We start from the raw sequence: 17003 nt of genomic DNA, 5'->3' as shown, positions 1-17003 counted from the left end.
GGCGCCTGGGTGGCTCAGTTGGTTAAGCGACTGCCTTCGGCTCAGGTCATGATCCTGGAGTCCCAGGATCGAGTCCCGCATCGGGCTCCCTGCTCGGCAGGGAGCCTGCTTCTCCCTCTGACCCTCCCCCCTCTCGTGTGCTCTCTCTCTCTCATTCTCTCTGTCTCAAATAAATAAATAAAAATCTTTAAAAAAAAAAAAAAAAGAGGCAGTGTATTCAATAAATATTAACTAATGATAATATTACAAATGCTGATGAGTAGGATTACAAATAATTTTTATTTTCATCTTTAGACTTTCTTATACAATTTTATAATTTGTATGTGAAACTGGGCCATTATATCAAAATCAACTAAAACAAACATTTTTTTAAAAAATTAAAACCACCACACACACCATTTCATCATGTACCTTTGTATCGTAATTCTGTTCCTTTGAGGGGAAAAATATCCAATATTCAGTAAAAATAATATGCCATTCAGAATCTGAACATCTCATTACTTTCAGAGTATAGATTCTGGAGTTTAAGACTGCTGGGTTGGAATCCTATCATTTACTAGCTCCGTTAGCTTGAACAAATTATTCAAGTTCTCTGTGCCTCAGATTCCTCATTTATAAAATGGGAATTACAAAAGCATACAACTCAAGAAGTCGTTGGGACATATGAAGGGGACTTATATTGGGACTTAGGACGCGTGAAGCACTTACAGTGCTTAATATGTAATAATATTTTTAGTATTATTATTCTGATATATTAACTCCATTTATATAAATAATACTTTCCAATATTCTAAGATTCTAAAATCACTGTCAAAAGAACTGGTTCTAGCCTTTCTTATATCAAGTCAACTACTTTATATCACAAAGAGTTCTCACTCTCAATACTTTGACCTTGGAGGAAAGAAGTATCAGCTAAGAGTATGTAAAAGAAATACTGTAACTTACTATGTCTCTGAAGACAACTGCCCTAAGCCGATTAATATCCATGTCTTGTAGGAGCTTGTCAAAATCTCTTACTGGAGATATACCACCAGTTACAATGTCCACTGGACTCTATTTAAGACAAAAAAAAAAAAAAAAATATATATATATATATATATATACACACACACACACATTACGTAGACATTTTAAAAAAATTAGCACAGTGTTCCAAATACCAGGGAAAAAAAAGTTGTAACATTGGTTTCCCAGTTTATTTTTCCTACTTCCTTCTCTCCTCTTTTTTGGGGTACTGGAATAGATGTGGGGGTTACAGAAGGGAGCCATAAAAGAAAACAGAAACTGCATGTAACTTACCAAGTACATGAAATACAAATTGACATATTCAAAGGAAAAGGTATCAAAGACACAAGAAAAGTAAACATTTGGAAAAGCAGACAAGATTAAGTATAAGCAAATCTTTACTATATATTTAAACACAAATATTTGAATGTTATGTCCACAGACTAAAATAACTACTTTAGAACTTCTGTCAGATTTAACTTTATGTTGAAATGAACAAATAAATTTAAGATCTTAATCATAAAGTAAGAGGCACTTTATTTAATTAATTATCCTGTATGCTTACCTTTGCTGCAGATTTCCCCATGGGAATCAGGCTGTGCATTGTTTTCTGGCCTTTGGCTGCATCTCCTCTAGCTTTCAGTTGTGAATGCTGTTGACACTCTAAACAATTCCTTACTGCCACTGCACACACTGTAATTTATTTTAAGAAGAAGATTGGGCGAGAAAAGAAAATTTTATTTAAGATTTTGGAACTGATAAAAATCACCTACATAATACGATTTACATAAGCTTTTATTTGAAACAGATTACCTTCAGCAAATTCCTAAAATGTCCCTGGACTTTATCACCTAACGTTTGTTTTCTAACTTTGTTAGCTACTCTGTTAGGGCCCAGTGCTAAGAAAGAATCATTTCAGGAATCTTTTTTTTTTTCATTTCAGGAATCTTAATCAACAGGCCAGTGTTTCTTAGATAACACCTAAGCTAAACTAGAACGATCTTTTATTAAGGAAAAGTTAGGGAAGAAAAGAACTGAAAGAAAGGTGGAACAGAAAGCAAATCACATTGCCATGAACCAGTCTAGGATAATAACCTTCCATCACCTTCACCAAAGTAAAATAGTTAAAACTTGCATGTTTTCCTTATTATTTATCATTATAGCATGATATTAATAGAGACTGATAGAGGGTATAGCATTTATAGCAAATATTTACAGCATCTACATTTAACTGGCTTTCATTAAAACAATTTAAAAGGTGGGGGACAGTAAAGAGGCTATAATACCCCTCTAGTATTATGCTAAATGAAGTAAGTCAGACTGAGAAAGACAAATACCATATAGTTCCACTCATAAGTGGAATCTAGAAAAAGGAATAAACAAACAACAAGTACAGTCAGTCCTATAAACACAGGAAACAAACTGATGGGTACCAGAGGGGAGGGTGGTAGGAGGTGGGCAAAATGGGTGAAGGGGAGAGAGAGAAATAGAGGCCTCCAGTTACGGCATGAGTAAGTCAGGGAATAAAAAGCAGAACATAAGGAATACAATGATACTGTAATAGCAATATAACTGGACACAGCCTGATGTACAAACCTCTCAACTCATTAAATTGTGTACCTGAAACTAACGTAACATTGTGTGTCAACCATACTCAAAATAATAATAATTTTCCCTGATAGAAACCAGTATATTTGTAAGCCAAAGGATCCCCAAATCTTTGTTCAAGATTTGATGTTTTGTAATTACTACCAGATATTAACCTTTTTTGTTGTTTTTGACTGACTGAACACTTTCACAAATACTGTACTCTTAAAACGGTGATCTTCTCTGAGCATAAATCTTATAGCATTCATGTTATATATAATTATGAACTATTACAGCGTTTAATAGCATTGTTTGCTAACTACTGAAACAGTTATGTAAATTCCAGAATTTGGTTGTAATATTTACAACTTAAAATAAGTAGTAAATTAAATGAATCACCTGTTCAAAAAAACAATTACCTCTCTATACATCTCCCCAATCAGGCAATTACTCAGGTTATTTAGAAATTAATTTTGAGGTTTAAATGATGAATTGGGTAATGCAAAAGTGATCATGAATTGCTTGATATCATGTAAATCATCTTAATTCCCAATCAAATCAGTAGAACTCAGAGTATGTGAACTGAACAAGAGTAGGAGAGCAAAATAGGAACAAAATAGCAAACTTCTATGTGGACTCTAAGCACCAGCAGACTGTCATATGGCTAGCAGACATAGAATTGAGACAGAAAAGTATTCAGAAAGTTGCAAGAGAACAACAAAAGTTAGGGAAAAGGAAGGAGTATAATGAGGGAAGGAGGAAGAGAGAATATGGAATACAACTCTGTCAAATTTAAAATCAGGCCCAGAAAAACAACTTTTGCACTACTTTTGTCCCAGGTTGCATAAAATCAAGTTTGGGTATCACAAAGTTAAAAACTATGCCATATTCATCAGTCTCAGTAGGACAAATTACTCTTATTGTTGCCATCCTGCCTTCTTACCTCCAACCTCAGGAAAGAACAAGAGAGACCAGGGATCAAATACTTGGATTGTTCACCAAGTTTACCATACTCTATTAAAGAGATCTTGAACAAGTCATTTTCTGAATCTCACTTGCATATATAAGAAGACATGGTGCTGGGGTAGATTAAATCATGAAAATTAGGGAGAGAGAGAATTTCCCTAATTTCTGAATTTAATGCTTGAGTACAGTGAAATACTAATAGTGCAGCCTTGTACTTTTAATTCCAGAAATACACTCTTTATAGAAAAGTGACAAAGTCTAAAATATAGCACATACAAAATTAATCGAGTCAAAATATTTAAATTTATTACTAACAGAAAATTTAAGGAAGTATGTTATAACAAAGAACAGGAACACAAGTTAAACTATATTCAAATTCTAACTTTACCAATTATAGCTTTTGGATTTTGAGTAAGTTCTGATCTCAAATATTTCATGAGTAAAAGAAAATAATTGCTGACTCACTGAAAATCTGCAGTAACAAATGACAATAGTCAATAAATGAGTTTTTAGCTTTTTATACTCACCATTTGAATCTCTTAATTAAAATTTTAAAACAAACTTCTAAAAATTGTTACATCAAGTTATTTAGAGCATCCTAAGTTTAAAAGTACTTTGAATAGCATTTTGAGTAAAAATAATCATTGCACCAAAAAAAGTTTATCTGTTCATGTAACAGATATTTCTGCTAAAAACAGGAAAATCTTTCATTAACTAATTAGATTTTCCACTTTTAATGTTATATTTCCACAGATGCCTTATTTCTGATCTATCTTCATGTGGCCATGGTTCCTAATGGTTTTGTTTGCATTTCTTCGTCCCCTTCTCCCTAGCTGCTTTTCTCCATTTAATAAGCAAATCCTTAACAAAGTTTCAGTATTTACAACTAGATAACAAGAAATCTTCTGCACAGAGAAAAATTCTTCTGTGTCACTAAAGGAAGCCCTGATGACACTAAAAATTCTTTTCATGTATTTTAACTTTTACCTAAGCAAGAAGTGCCTCCAGGAGAAGAACAGAGATTTAATAATTTCAGGAACTGCTTCAACAAATTACCACAGTTTATTTTGACAAAGGCTGTACTGGAATGATGCTAGTTTAGAACCTTGCCACTCAAGTGTGTTTGTAAGAGAACAGTTTCAACATCACCTGGGATTTGTTAGACAGTTACAGACCTCACCTCAGTCCTATATAACCTAACTGCATTTTAACAAGATCCTCTAGTGATTCTTGTATATGAATCATCTTAAAACTTGAGAAGCACTATTTTTGAGCAAAAAAAGACCAGAGGAGGAATGGTAGTGGTGACCATAATCAACTTGAATTTTTCAAAACATGTCCTTCCTCTAGCCAACTTTATAACTACTACTATAGCATAGTACATACATAATCTTCCCTCTTTGGAGGCTAAAAAAAAACACAGGACAAATTGTCTAGCACACATTTTTCCACTAACAGGTGAAAGATAATTTTCAATCTAATACGTCAAGATTACTGAAAAATGTTCAAGTAAATTCCTAACTAATGGGTTTTAACATCTCACCTAGTCGGAGACACTGTCGCAAAATTCCACCAGAAGACATACTTTTTTCAGCTTCAATTTCAGTAAAGCCAAGAGAACTTGCAAATATAAGCACATCCACAAGGCTGATTAGCCTCTGCAAAAATGTCACAGAGGCTTCTATTGAAAGGCCTTGAGTAGGTTCAATATTCTCCAGCTCATGCTGTAAGGAACAAAATTTGACATTTACACCTATATTCTGATCAACATCTAGTTTTCTTAGATACATTTCCCAAATTTCTAAGTTTTATAAAAAGCCAGGCTTTCAGATATCTAGTTCAACAGAATGATTTCCTTTTTCATCTAAAAAGAAGGCAAAGGAGGGGCGCCTGGGTGGCTCAGTCGGTTAAGCGACTGCCTTCGGCTCAGGTCATGATCCTGGAGTCCGGGAATCGAGTCCCGCATCGGGCTCCCTGCTCAGCGGGGAGTCTTCTTCTCCCTCTGACCCTCCCCCCTCTCATGCCCTCTCTCTCTCTCTCTCATTCTCTCTCTCAAATAAATTTAAAAAATCTTTAAAAAATAAATAAATAAAAAGAAGGCAATGGAAATGTACAGGTGAACCACCATTAATCCTATTTGCTAGCTGACTCATCCCTAAGAAATCAACATAGTTTTTTAGTCCTTTCATTCCTGGAACAGATTCTAAGGTCCTTCCAGGTAACTGTAGAAGATCCAGTTGCTTTTGGCTTATAACACCTATGATACATAGTAACCACCATACTCAACTTTTAATCAACAAAGATTCATAACAATCGTGTTTTCACACCAATTTTATATGGAAGGTAAGTCCTTACTGTAGCTGATGTAGCCGCTGAAAGCAATGGCAGTATACCCCCACAAGCCATGACCATATTGTCCATCACTTGAGAGATGAGATGAATTGTGTTGTGTACAAAGATGACATTATCACTGCTATTCACGAAGTCCATAACTGTCTTTGTTGAATGGCTGTCCAAAGATAAATGATGATTACTGATAAAGCTAAAGAAAAGAAATCAGTTTGCCTACTTGAGGGGAGGGAGGATAAGAAGGTGCTTTCACTTCATCTTGAAAGCTGAGGTAATGATAATGATATAGCAGACATGTTGGGGATGTACTTCCTCAGAAGATGTAGACCATTCCATCTCAGGGGATACTATCCATGCCCCTTTTCAGTGCTGAAACATACAACACTATTCATCTTGTATACCAAAAGTTGAATTATCCTTAACTGGGAACAAAACTGAGAAGTCATGTAGCAAAAATTAAGAGGTAAATGGTGTTCAATGTGCTATTAAAAATGAATTTTCTATTAACATTTTCTTAGATAATCCCATAAAATGTTTTTAAACAGTGTAAGTGTAGTATACAAAAATAACAATAAGCCAGCGATGCATTTTAAATCATAAATCACATAATAGATAATCTGAAATATACAGAGGTTTTATACTAAAACTACATTGGAGAACTGGATGTTATATTTAAAGTCCAATTTTTTTTTTAGTACTCCTAGTAATAAACCGCTTTAGCAGATCAATCTTCAGGTGAAATATATGTTATAAAATATGCTCCAGGAAATCTGCAGCAAATTTTTTAAAAGAAAAATCTCTGATTTTAAAGTTTTTATAATTCAGACAGGGTAGCTCATTTTTATAATGGAGGAAAAAAATGTAAATTCAATAAACTATACCAAAGAAATAATTTACATTCTACTTTTTAACCAAATGTCTGAAATTAATTGCAAAATGTTAACTATATAAACTTCTTTAAAAACAAAGACCAGGGTCCCTGGGTGGCTTAGTCAGTTAAGCAGCTGACTCTTGATTTGGGCTCAGGTCATGACCTCAGGGTTGTGAGATCAAGTCCCACGTTGGGTTCCACACTGGGCATGAAGTCTGCCTAAGATTCTCTCTCTCCCTCTCTAAAAAAAAACCAAAAACCAAAAAACAAACAAAAAAAACAAAGACTAAACTTTATATACATCTTCTATAACAAACATATGGACAAACCTTCTCCACATCTGTATATCTGTTTCTATTGAAAATAACAGATCAGTGAGCAAACGCTGATGCATTTGAGACCATTTGAACTCAGGAATACGAAACATAGTGGATCTGGAATCCCTCCTTTGTCCAGTAACTCCATCTGGTGCTATTCCTTGACCTGGTTCCTCCTGCCGCCTTGACATCTAATACAGAAAATTTAAAAGAGTAGTAAAATAAATTCAACTTCAAAAAAGGCATTAATAATATAATAGCTTCAATGCAATTCATCTAACAAATAATCATATTTTCAGATACTAAGGAACCAAATTAGAGAAAAATTATCAATGAGTAATAACATTAAAACTTTAACACATTTAAAGCAAAGTTATCAAAAATGCTAAACTACCATAATTCAATAGTAATTAGCTTGCAACCATGTTAGTATTACCACCAGCAAATGCAGCATTTTTTAAAAGAATCAAGATTCTTAGATTTGAATATTAGTATGAAAGAAGGCAGTGTCTGGATTATAAATTGGTTAGAATTAAAAACAAACATAAAGGTAACAGAATTAAGAACCAACAAAATGGTTGGTTGAACGGAGTGGGAAATGACAATATGCAATCAACCACGGTCTCCTGAATCACTCTGAGACACTAGTAAAAGAGAAAGAAGTACCTTTAGATCTCAGAAAGGCTCCTCCCGTCTTACAAAGCAAACAGACCTCGCGGTCTGTTTCCTCATGGAAGGAATTTTAAACTACATACTTTATATATAAAATTATACACCGGCAGGTGGTTCTGCAGAAAGATAGCCCTAGATTTTGCTGGAGAATTAATGTACTAACTATGACTGGGTTATCAAATAAAGGGCAAAGGCAAGTATTTCCAGTATTTGTTTTATAAACTAGAATTATTATAATCCTAAAACTTGAAAGTAGTAACTTTTGGTGATGCTGTGGTGAAAATAATAATAAAAGCTGCCTTTAATGAACTCACACTAAAATCTTGTGCTAAAGATAACAAATGTAATCTTTACATTCATTGTATTTATATAATTGCAAATAGGGTATGAACCAACTCCAAAATAAAATAAAATGTAAGTGTATACCCTTGCACTAAGACAGTAAATATAATCACCTCAGGCACAGGTTGATGGGGTTGAGATGCCTCCATGTTTGTATTGGCCTTCAATTCCAATCTCTCAGTATCTGTAGCAACACTGGAAACATCCAATTTAGCAATCCTCTGCTCAGAAGCAGTAGGAGACTCAAAGATGGGAGATTCACCAATTAATTTGGTTTCTCTCACCAAGTTAGCTGCTTTCTTCCCTTCCTCTAGCATCTCACCAATGTCTGACTGTGCAGGTGTCTGGGAAACAGTAGTATCTGGTGAGGTAGCCGAAGACCCTGATGCTGTCATAGTCAAGATTCCAGAATCCTTGGAATCTTGAGTTTCACTGTCAGTTTGCTTCTTACTTACAGCTTCTTGCTCTTGAAAGATTAATTTGTTGTCATTACTAAGCATGTCCAGTCTTCCACTGGCTTCAGATGCAACTGGAGACAAACTATCTTCTCGGAGCTCTGTGGGTAGACTGGCTTCCTCAGTAGAACCACTTTCTACCTTCAGTTCTACATAATCATCATCATCTTCCTCTACCATAGACTTATCCAATAACTCTGGCACCTCTGATGCATCCTCTTCTGAAGGAGAACTTATAGAAGCAGTTACTTCACTAACAGTCATTATACCTGTGACACTCGTTTTAAAAGAACTAGAGAAAACAGTCTCACCTTCTATCATATCAGAGGATACTTCTAAATCACCTGTATTAATTGTTTCATTTATCAATGTTTCTTCTAAAGGGACTTCATCTAGTAACTCCTGACTTTCTTGACCAGTTTTCCTTTCTTCATTAGATGGGTTAGGAGTTTGCAGTTCAACATTGGAAGCAGAGTCTATTGAAATTGTCTTCTCAACAGTTGACTTTTCATCACTATTTCTGGTGCTATGAGGAGACACAGGACAAGCCTTCATATCTGATTGCTGGGATGTTACTGAAACATTAACATCCTGGCTAATGGCAGAGACTGCTTCAACTGGATTTGAACATTGCCCTATTTCTTCATCAACTTTTCCCTGGTGTTCTCTGAACATATTGGCAAGATTTTCTTTGTGTATTTCAAAAGTGACCTAGATGAAAAACATAAAATCAGTCAAAATATGCAAAAAAAAAAAAAGAAAAGAGCATACAGAACATAAAATAAAAATATTTAACAATTTTTCAAATGTTTTATAAAATGCAATAATCTTCCTCGAATATCCTTATCTTATAACATAAAGTCAATCACAAAAAACAAAATAATAATAAAAAAAAAAAATGATAGCCAGACTTGACGCTGACAGGTAGCACAGCATTAAACCACAATAAGAACATCCTTAGTCTATTCTTAAACATGTGTATGAAAAGAATACACTACTTTACTGACCTCTATAACTTGTACCAGGATCTAAATATATACTTATCATTGTGAAGGGCTTTGTGCACTAAATAATACACTGTTTCAACTGCAATGAAAACCCATCTCCCCATAATTTATCCTCAACAGAGCAAAAAAAAAAAAAAAATTAATTATGCCCACTATTACAGCAGCTCTCCATATATTTATTAAGTTAGTAAAACATTTTCTTACTAAGCTAATACAAATTCTTTCAGCAATGAAAAAAGAATCCAACCCTTCCCCAAAGGTCAACCACAATTTTCAAAGTCTAAATTGGTCAAAATAACCTGAAAGTTCCAGGTCATCCATGCATCCATCCATTCCACTTCCATGTGAGTGACTACTATGTAACTGGCACTGTGAACATCCCCATATCATGGTTAACCTTATACCCATTTACCTTGATAATTTTCTTATCAAAGATTATTATACCCACCATTATGTGATTTCCACTGGTGTTATAATAGGAAACACCCCTCAAAAAGAAGTGTAATACATGCAGAAAGTATAGGTATAATTAAGTTTACCAATGCTACAACTGTTTGTTCCTGTAATCTACACTATTATAATATATACAGTAAATTGAACCTTTAGTCAACAAACCTTTATTGAGCCCTAGTATGGGAGAATGGTAGTAAATGACAACAAAAGATGATTTTTTTGTACACAAAGATCCATAGGCCTTTTTGAATCATAGGCATATATACACATGGGTAAAAGGCAAACAAATGTATAAATAATGTGTTATGCACACATTTTTTTCTATAGCAATTTACTAGCCTTTACTCGGGACATATACAGTATGATGATATCATAATGGGATACAGCTCAAAATAGAAATGTTTAAGAAATAAACATTTTCCTAATTGTAAATATCTGGGAAACTTTTTTTAATATTTCAAAATGAAATGCATATATTCCACACTAAAGAGTAAAATAGCACAGTAAACATTAATAAAATGTCAATTTCTTTCATAACCAGAAAGCAAATATTTTCTTGAACTAAGTTGTTTGTTGTTGTTGTTGTTGTTTTTAAGTAGGCTCTACACCCAACTTGGGGATTGAACTCATGACCCTGAGACTAAAAGTCTCATGCTCTACAAACTGAGGAAGCCAAGTTCCCTGAACTAAGTTATTTTAAATGACCAATTCCTCCTTATTTATTCAGCAAAATGTACTGAACATCCAAAGCATGCCAGGCACTGTGATGAAAAACACAATGTCCCTGCTTTCATGAAACTTATATTCTAATGAAAGAAACTGACAACAAAAACATACAAAAATATAAAATAATGTCAAGTAACAGTAAGAGCTTAAGGGGAAAAAAAGAGAATAACTGAAGATGACAGGTTAGGTGGGAGGGTATGTTTGGAGTAACTAGGGAAGGTCTCTAAGGATATTTATTACATTGAACAGAGATAAAAATAAAGTGAGAGAACAAGTTACATGAATATCAAAAGGAAAAGAGTTTCAGGCAGGAGGAAAAACAAATGCAAAGTCCCTCGTTGCCAAAATGAGCTTGGTATGTTTGAAAGAGAACTGTAGATGGTACGGCCACACAGGTAGGCATTGGCAAAATCATGGTTATAGAGAATTATAGACTGTATTAAAGACTTTGAATTTTATTCTGAGTGTGAGAGAGCCATCAGAAAATTCTGAGTAAGAGGAAGACATCTTATTTCTTAAAGTATCATTTAGTCTATTTGGAAAACTGACTTTAGGAAGATCATTTCTACAATGATATGACAATTATTATTGTCTAAGGCAGGCAAGTTTCATACTACCAACCTCACAGTGATTTTGAAAACAGATCTTTTATTTCAACAACAGTGTATACGTTTAGTTTTCAATAATCATTTGCTTTGATTTTATTCAAATTAATAATTTTTAAAATTTCATCATAAAATATTAAAATATATCAAAACATGAATATATACAATTTACTACCTCACAATTCCTCTATGTGCCCATCCTCAACCTCCCCATCCCCATCAGGAGGAAATCACTATTTTGACATTTCTATTGTTTCCTACCTGTTGTTTTTTTTTAACAGTTCTACTACCTATATAGTGAACATACTTACCATGTTTAGTTTGAGAAGCTAAGTACAGCATAAACCTAGCCAGCTTTGTGAGGAAAGGGCAATATTACCATAATTAACTAAAGGCTACCAGAAGACAAGCTACAGAGAATCTATGAATTGGAACAGGGCTTCAGTTTCTCTAAGAGAATACATAAGGCTATTCCTGGGAAATCTGTTGGCAAGGCCATCCAGAAATACTGGGAAATACGTAGGTCAGAAGAACTGAAGCATCTATGAGTGTGGGCCAGGTAACAGATACCTGGCATGAATAAGGTATAGGAAGTAGACTACTTTATATTTTCTGATTCTCACCACGGTCTACCTCTACTCTCAGAAGTAAATCAAAGGAGACCACTTTTTCAAGGAGTGAAGTGATCCAGGCAGGAGGACTAGAAGAGAGAGCATGAACTGAATCAGTACGTGTTCAAGACAAGCCAAGTAGTTCTAAGAATATGGGCCTATCACATGTAAGTAATTTGTTCTCAGGTTTTTAACAAAAAACTGTTAAAAGGCAACTGGCATTTCATTGACAGAAGCTTCCCCCTATATCTGTTAAGTAAAACTGTTCCAATTTAGAAGAACTGTCATATGTCTACTACACAGCTGCCATCTCGGGATCTCCCTTCATCATTGTCCTGGAGATCCCTTCTTATCTCTCTCCTATGTCTCCTCTCCTGTTTCTTATGTCCCATATCTTTCTCTGTTTCATTTTCTCCTTTTGGTGCTGTATATCCTCCAGTACCTTCCTGAAAAGGGGTATATATAAACTAACTTTTGAGATCATACTTGATTAATAGATTGATTATAAAACCATAGGTTGGAAAGCATTTAACCTCAGAATTTGAAAAGTATTTCTTCACTGCCTTCTTATTTCTGTGCTTACTGTTGGGAAGTCTGAGCCTACTCTGATTTTTGATCCTTTATAAGACCTATTCTGTTCCCTGTAAAATCTTATAAAATCTCTTTGCTCCTAGTGCTTTCAAATTTCACACTGATTCTCAACATAGGTCTATTTTCATCCATTTTGTTAAATATCCACTGGGCCCTTCCAATCTAGCAAAAAATACCCTTCTGGGAAATTTTCTTGAATCAATTCTGGGAAATTTTCTGGTTCTGGGAAATTTTCTTGAATCAATTACTTTATACCTTCGTCCCCTTTTTCACCTATTCTCACTTTTTGGGATTAATATCTTTTGACATTGCACTGAGTAGTCCTCTAATTTTCTTACTATTTCTCTATTTTCCATGTCTTTGTCTTTTGGTTCTACTATCTGGGAGAGTTCCTCAAACTGACCCTTGAACTTGTTTTTCATTTCTCCTATGTGACTCTGGGCTAGTCACTTGACTTTTCTGCTGCTTGTATTTTTCTTCTCTAAAATGGGTAGTATAAGGGTATCAAAATCCCAGACTTCAAGTTATATTACAAAGCTATAGTGATCAAAACAATATGGTACTGGCACAAAAACAGACACAGAGATCAATGGAACAGAACAAAAAACCAAAAGAGGAACCCACAACTACATGGTCAATTAATCTTTGAGAAAGCAGGAAAGAATATCCAATGGGAAAAAAGAATGTCTCTTCAACAAACAGTACTGGGGAAACTGGACAGCAATATGCAAAAGAATGAAACACTTAACTTATTCCGAACACAAAAATAAATTTAAAATGGATTAAAGACCTAAATGTGAGACCTAAAACCATAAAAACCCTAGAGGAGAAAACAAGCAGTAAGTTCTTTCACACAGACTGTAGCAACTTCTTTCTAGATATGTCTCATGAGGCCAGGGAAATAAAAGCAAAAAATAAACTACTGGGACTTCATCAAAATAAAAGCTTCTACACAGCAAAGGTAACAATCAACAAAACTAAAAGCAATCTTAAGAATAAAAGATGTTTACAAATGACGTATCTGATAAAGGCTAAGTATCCAAAATATATAAAGAACTTCTACAACTCAACACCCAAAAAAACAAATAATCCAATTAAAAAGCGGGCAGAAGACATGAACAGACATTTCTCCAAAGAAGATGTACAAATGGCTAACAGACACATGAAAAGATATTCAATATCTCATCATCAGGGAAATACATATCAAAACTACAATGAGGTATCACCTCACACCCGTCACAATGGCTAAATTCAACAACACAAGAAACAACATGTGCTGGCAAGAACGTGAACAAAGGGGAACCCTCCTGCACTGTTTGTGGCAATGCAAGCTAGTACAGGCACTCTGGAAAACACTGTGGAGGTTCCTCAAATAGTTAAAAATAGAACTACCCTATGATCCAGCAATTGCACTACTAGGTATTTACCTGAAGAATACAAAACTACTGGGCGCCTGGGTGGCTCAGTTGGTTAAGCGACTGCCTTCGGCTCAGGTCATGATCCTGGAGTCCCGGGATCGAGTCCCACATCGGGCTCCCTGCTCAGCGGGGGTCTGCTTCTCCCTCTGACCCTCTTCCCTCTCGTGCTCTCTGTCTCTCATTCTCTCTCTCTCAAATAAATAAATAAAATCTTTAAAAAAAGAATACAAAACTACGAATTCAAAGGGATACATGCACCCTAATGTTTATTATAGCAACATTATCTAGAATAGCTAAACTATGGAAAGAGTTCAAATGTCCATCAACTGATGAATGGATAAAGAAGATTTGGTATATATTATAATGGAATATTACTCACCCATAAAAAAGAATAAAATCTTGCCAATTACATTGACATGGTTGGAGCTAGAGACAATTATGCTAAGAAAAATAAGTCAGAGAAAGACAAACACCCAAATGATTTTCGTCATATGTGGAATTTAAGGTGGAAAAAAACGAGCAAAGGGAAAAAGAGAGAGAGAGAGATAAACCAAGAAACAGGCTCTTAACTACAGAGAACAAACTGATGGTTACCAGAGGAGTGGTGGGTGGAGAGATGGGTTAAACAGGTGATGAGGATTAAGGAGTGCACTTGTCGTGATGAGCACTGGATAATGTATGGAAGTGTTGAATCACTATATTATACACCTGAAATTAATATTACACTGTATGTTAACTAACTAGAATTTAAATAAAAACATTAAAAAACAACAACAAATGGAGTTTTTTTTGGGACCACAGACTTAAAAATAAGATCTGCAGCTCCCAAATAGAAGATATTAAGAGCAAAAAAAAATAAAAATAAATTCAAAATACAGAATTTTATATATACAAAATGCCAAAGATTTTTTTAATGTAAGCATCAACTCTGTAGAAAATAAAAGGGGTATATCCTAGGGAGAAAGGTAGTATACATACATGAACCATCAAAGATAAATAGACAGTAATAGGCTCAGAAATTTTCTAAAGTCCATCCTCAGGCTAAGTAGCTGGAAAAGACAAATTTTGGGGCAATAAGTTTGGAAACAGACCCAAAGGCTGGTCTCACCACAGTCAAACAGCACGCTTAAATGTTCACTGGTATATTGTTCTAAATGTATGCTATTTCCACTGCATCACTGGTCACCAAGTCATAAAAAGATCTACCAGCAATCATGCTGTTGAGACAGATGTGCATCTAGCAAATAGCTCTATATAACAAAGTCATGTTCTTTCAGTCAAAATTTATTACAGTATTATAGGTTAGTGGCAGTCACAAGATGCACTACCTAAAAACAGAAGAGTTTCCTATTCTCATGAAATATAAATAACTCAAGACAAATGAACACCAAAAAAAGTAGCCAGAATATGTCAAGATGATCACAGACATATAAATAGAAGTTTGCATCAATTAAATATAAAAAACAAAAGGCAGAAGAGAGGCATTAAGTGAAAACAATCATAAATGTTTTACAAGTGTTGAATGTATTCTGAGTTAGTATTCCAAAGTAACAAGTTATACAGACTGACAGACCATTGCAAACATGGTTCTGAAAAAACATGTAAAAATCAACAAAGTGTGAGGTGTCAGAATGTAAATAAACAATAAAACTTTAAGTGATTAAAACTAAAAATAAATCCAGAGTCACCTGGGTAGCTCCATCGGTTAAGCATCCGACTCTTGATTTTGGCTCAGGTCATGATCTTGGGGTCCTGGGATGAAGCCCCAAGTCAAGCTCTGAGCTCAGCAGGGAGTCTGCTTGGATTTTCTCTCTCCCTCTTCCTCTGTCCCTCCCTTGCTTGCATGTGCTCTTTCTCTCAAATAAATAAATAAATCTTTTTTTAAAAATTTAAAATAAATCCAAATAACAAATAAGCTGGAACATTGGATAATTAGTAGAGTAAGGATAAATTTTCATCCTCTGACAAACTCAAAAGTGATATTCCCTAATGGGGGAGGAGGGGGAGCACTACCCTGGTTCAACTAACATATGTATCACAAAAGAAAGTTATCAGCAAAAATACCGTAATCCATCCCCAAACCAAGTATGTTCCTATACTGAACATTGTTTTAAAGAATAAAAGAAACAGATTTGGGACTGAAAAGTTAGAACCTACGTTACTGCTACTATGAAATTCATTCAGTGTATTAAAACTGTAGAGTAAAATATCAAAATCCTATGACTATCTTTGCCCAATATAATTTTTAAGATGAATGCCAACTGCATCTTAAAATGATATACAACAGGAATTTAACGGACATCTTGAAACCTTATTATTCTGATCTACATGATTACATCCAAATACTACAAGTAATTATATATTTTGAGTTATTTGGTAATAGGTATAAACTTAGAAAAAATCTGTAAAATGAAACTAGTCCTGAATAAAAGCATTCACAGTTTTATATTAATGCTTTTATTAAGGTTACTAACACAGTTGTCTCAGCTAAACAAAACTCTGATAATACTTTATTGTATTCGCAGCATACAGGAGTCTCCCCGCACTTACCCGTGGTTTTACTTCCCACAGTTTCCATTACCCATGGTCAACTGCAGTCTAAAAATATTAAATGGGAAATTTCAAAATAAACAATTCAGGAGATTCATGTTGTGTGCCATTCTGAGTAGCATCATGCACCATCCCACTCCATCCCACCTAAGACGTGAATCATCCCTTTGTCCAGCATGTCCATGTTGCATACGCTGCCCATTAGTCACTCAGTAGCCATCTCAATTATTAGATTGTCTGTCACAGTATCACAGTACACGTGTTCAAGTAACTCTGTTTCACTTAATGGTCCCAAAGTGCAAGAGTTGTGATGCTGGCTACTGATATATGCCAAAGAGAAGCCATAAAGTCCTTCTTTTAAGTGAAAAGGTAGAAATTTTCAACTTAATAAAAGGAAAAGAAAAAATTCATATGCTGAGGTTGATGAGATCTACGGTAAGAAAGAATTTTCTTTTTTCTTTTTAAAGATTTTATTTAT

The 17003-nt window shown here is 34.6% G+C and overlaps 1 protein-coding gene across 4 annotated transcripts in view; it reads right to left on the bottom strand.

The window, feature by feature from the left end:
* Positions 1 to 17003, bottom strand: part of LRBA (LPS responsive beige-like anchor protein) — a 736795-nt gene that overhangs the window by 548030 nt on the left and 171762 nt on the right. For all 4 annotated transcript variants that reach the window (XM_081811769.1, XM_081811768.1, XM_081811770.1 and 1 more), the window contains 6 exons: positions 8223 to 9275; positions 7108 to 7286; positions 5914 to 6067; positions 5102 to 5282; positions 1571 to 1698; positions 946 to 1053 (listed from right to left, as the gene is read on the bottom strand). In XM_081811769.1, the coding sequence (XP_081667895.1) occupies positions 946 to 1053; positions 1571 to 1698; positions 5102 to 5282; positions 5914 to 6067; positions 7108 to 7286; positions 8223 to 9275 (1803 nt within the window). The remainder of the gene's footprint in view (positions 1 to 945; positions 1054 to 1570; positions 1699 to 5101; positions 5283 to 5913; positions 6068 to 7107; positions 7287 to 8222; positions 9276 to 17003) is intronic.

The sequence above is a fragment of the Leptonychotes weddellii genome, chromosome 2 (assembly GCF_054177405.1).
Source record: "Leptonychotes weddellii isolate Sample4059 chromosome 2, ASM5417740v2, whole genome shotgun sequence".
In the NCBI taxonomy this organism is placed as follows: domain Eukaryota; kingdom Metazoa; phylum Chordata; class Mammalia; order Carnivora; family Phocidae; genus Leptonychotes; species Leptonychotes weddellii.
This window is presented reverse-complemented; position numbering and strand designations above follow the sequence as displayed.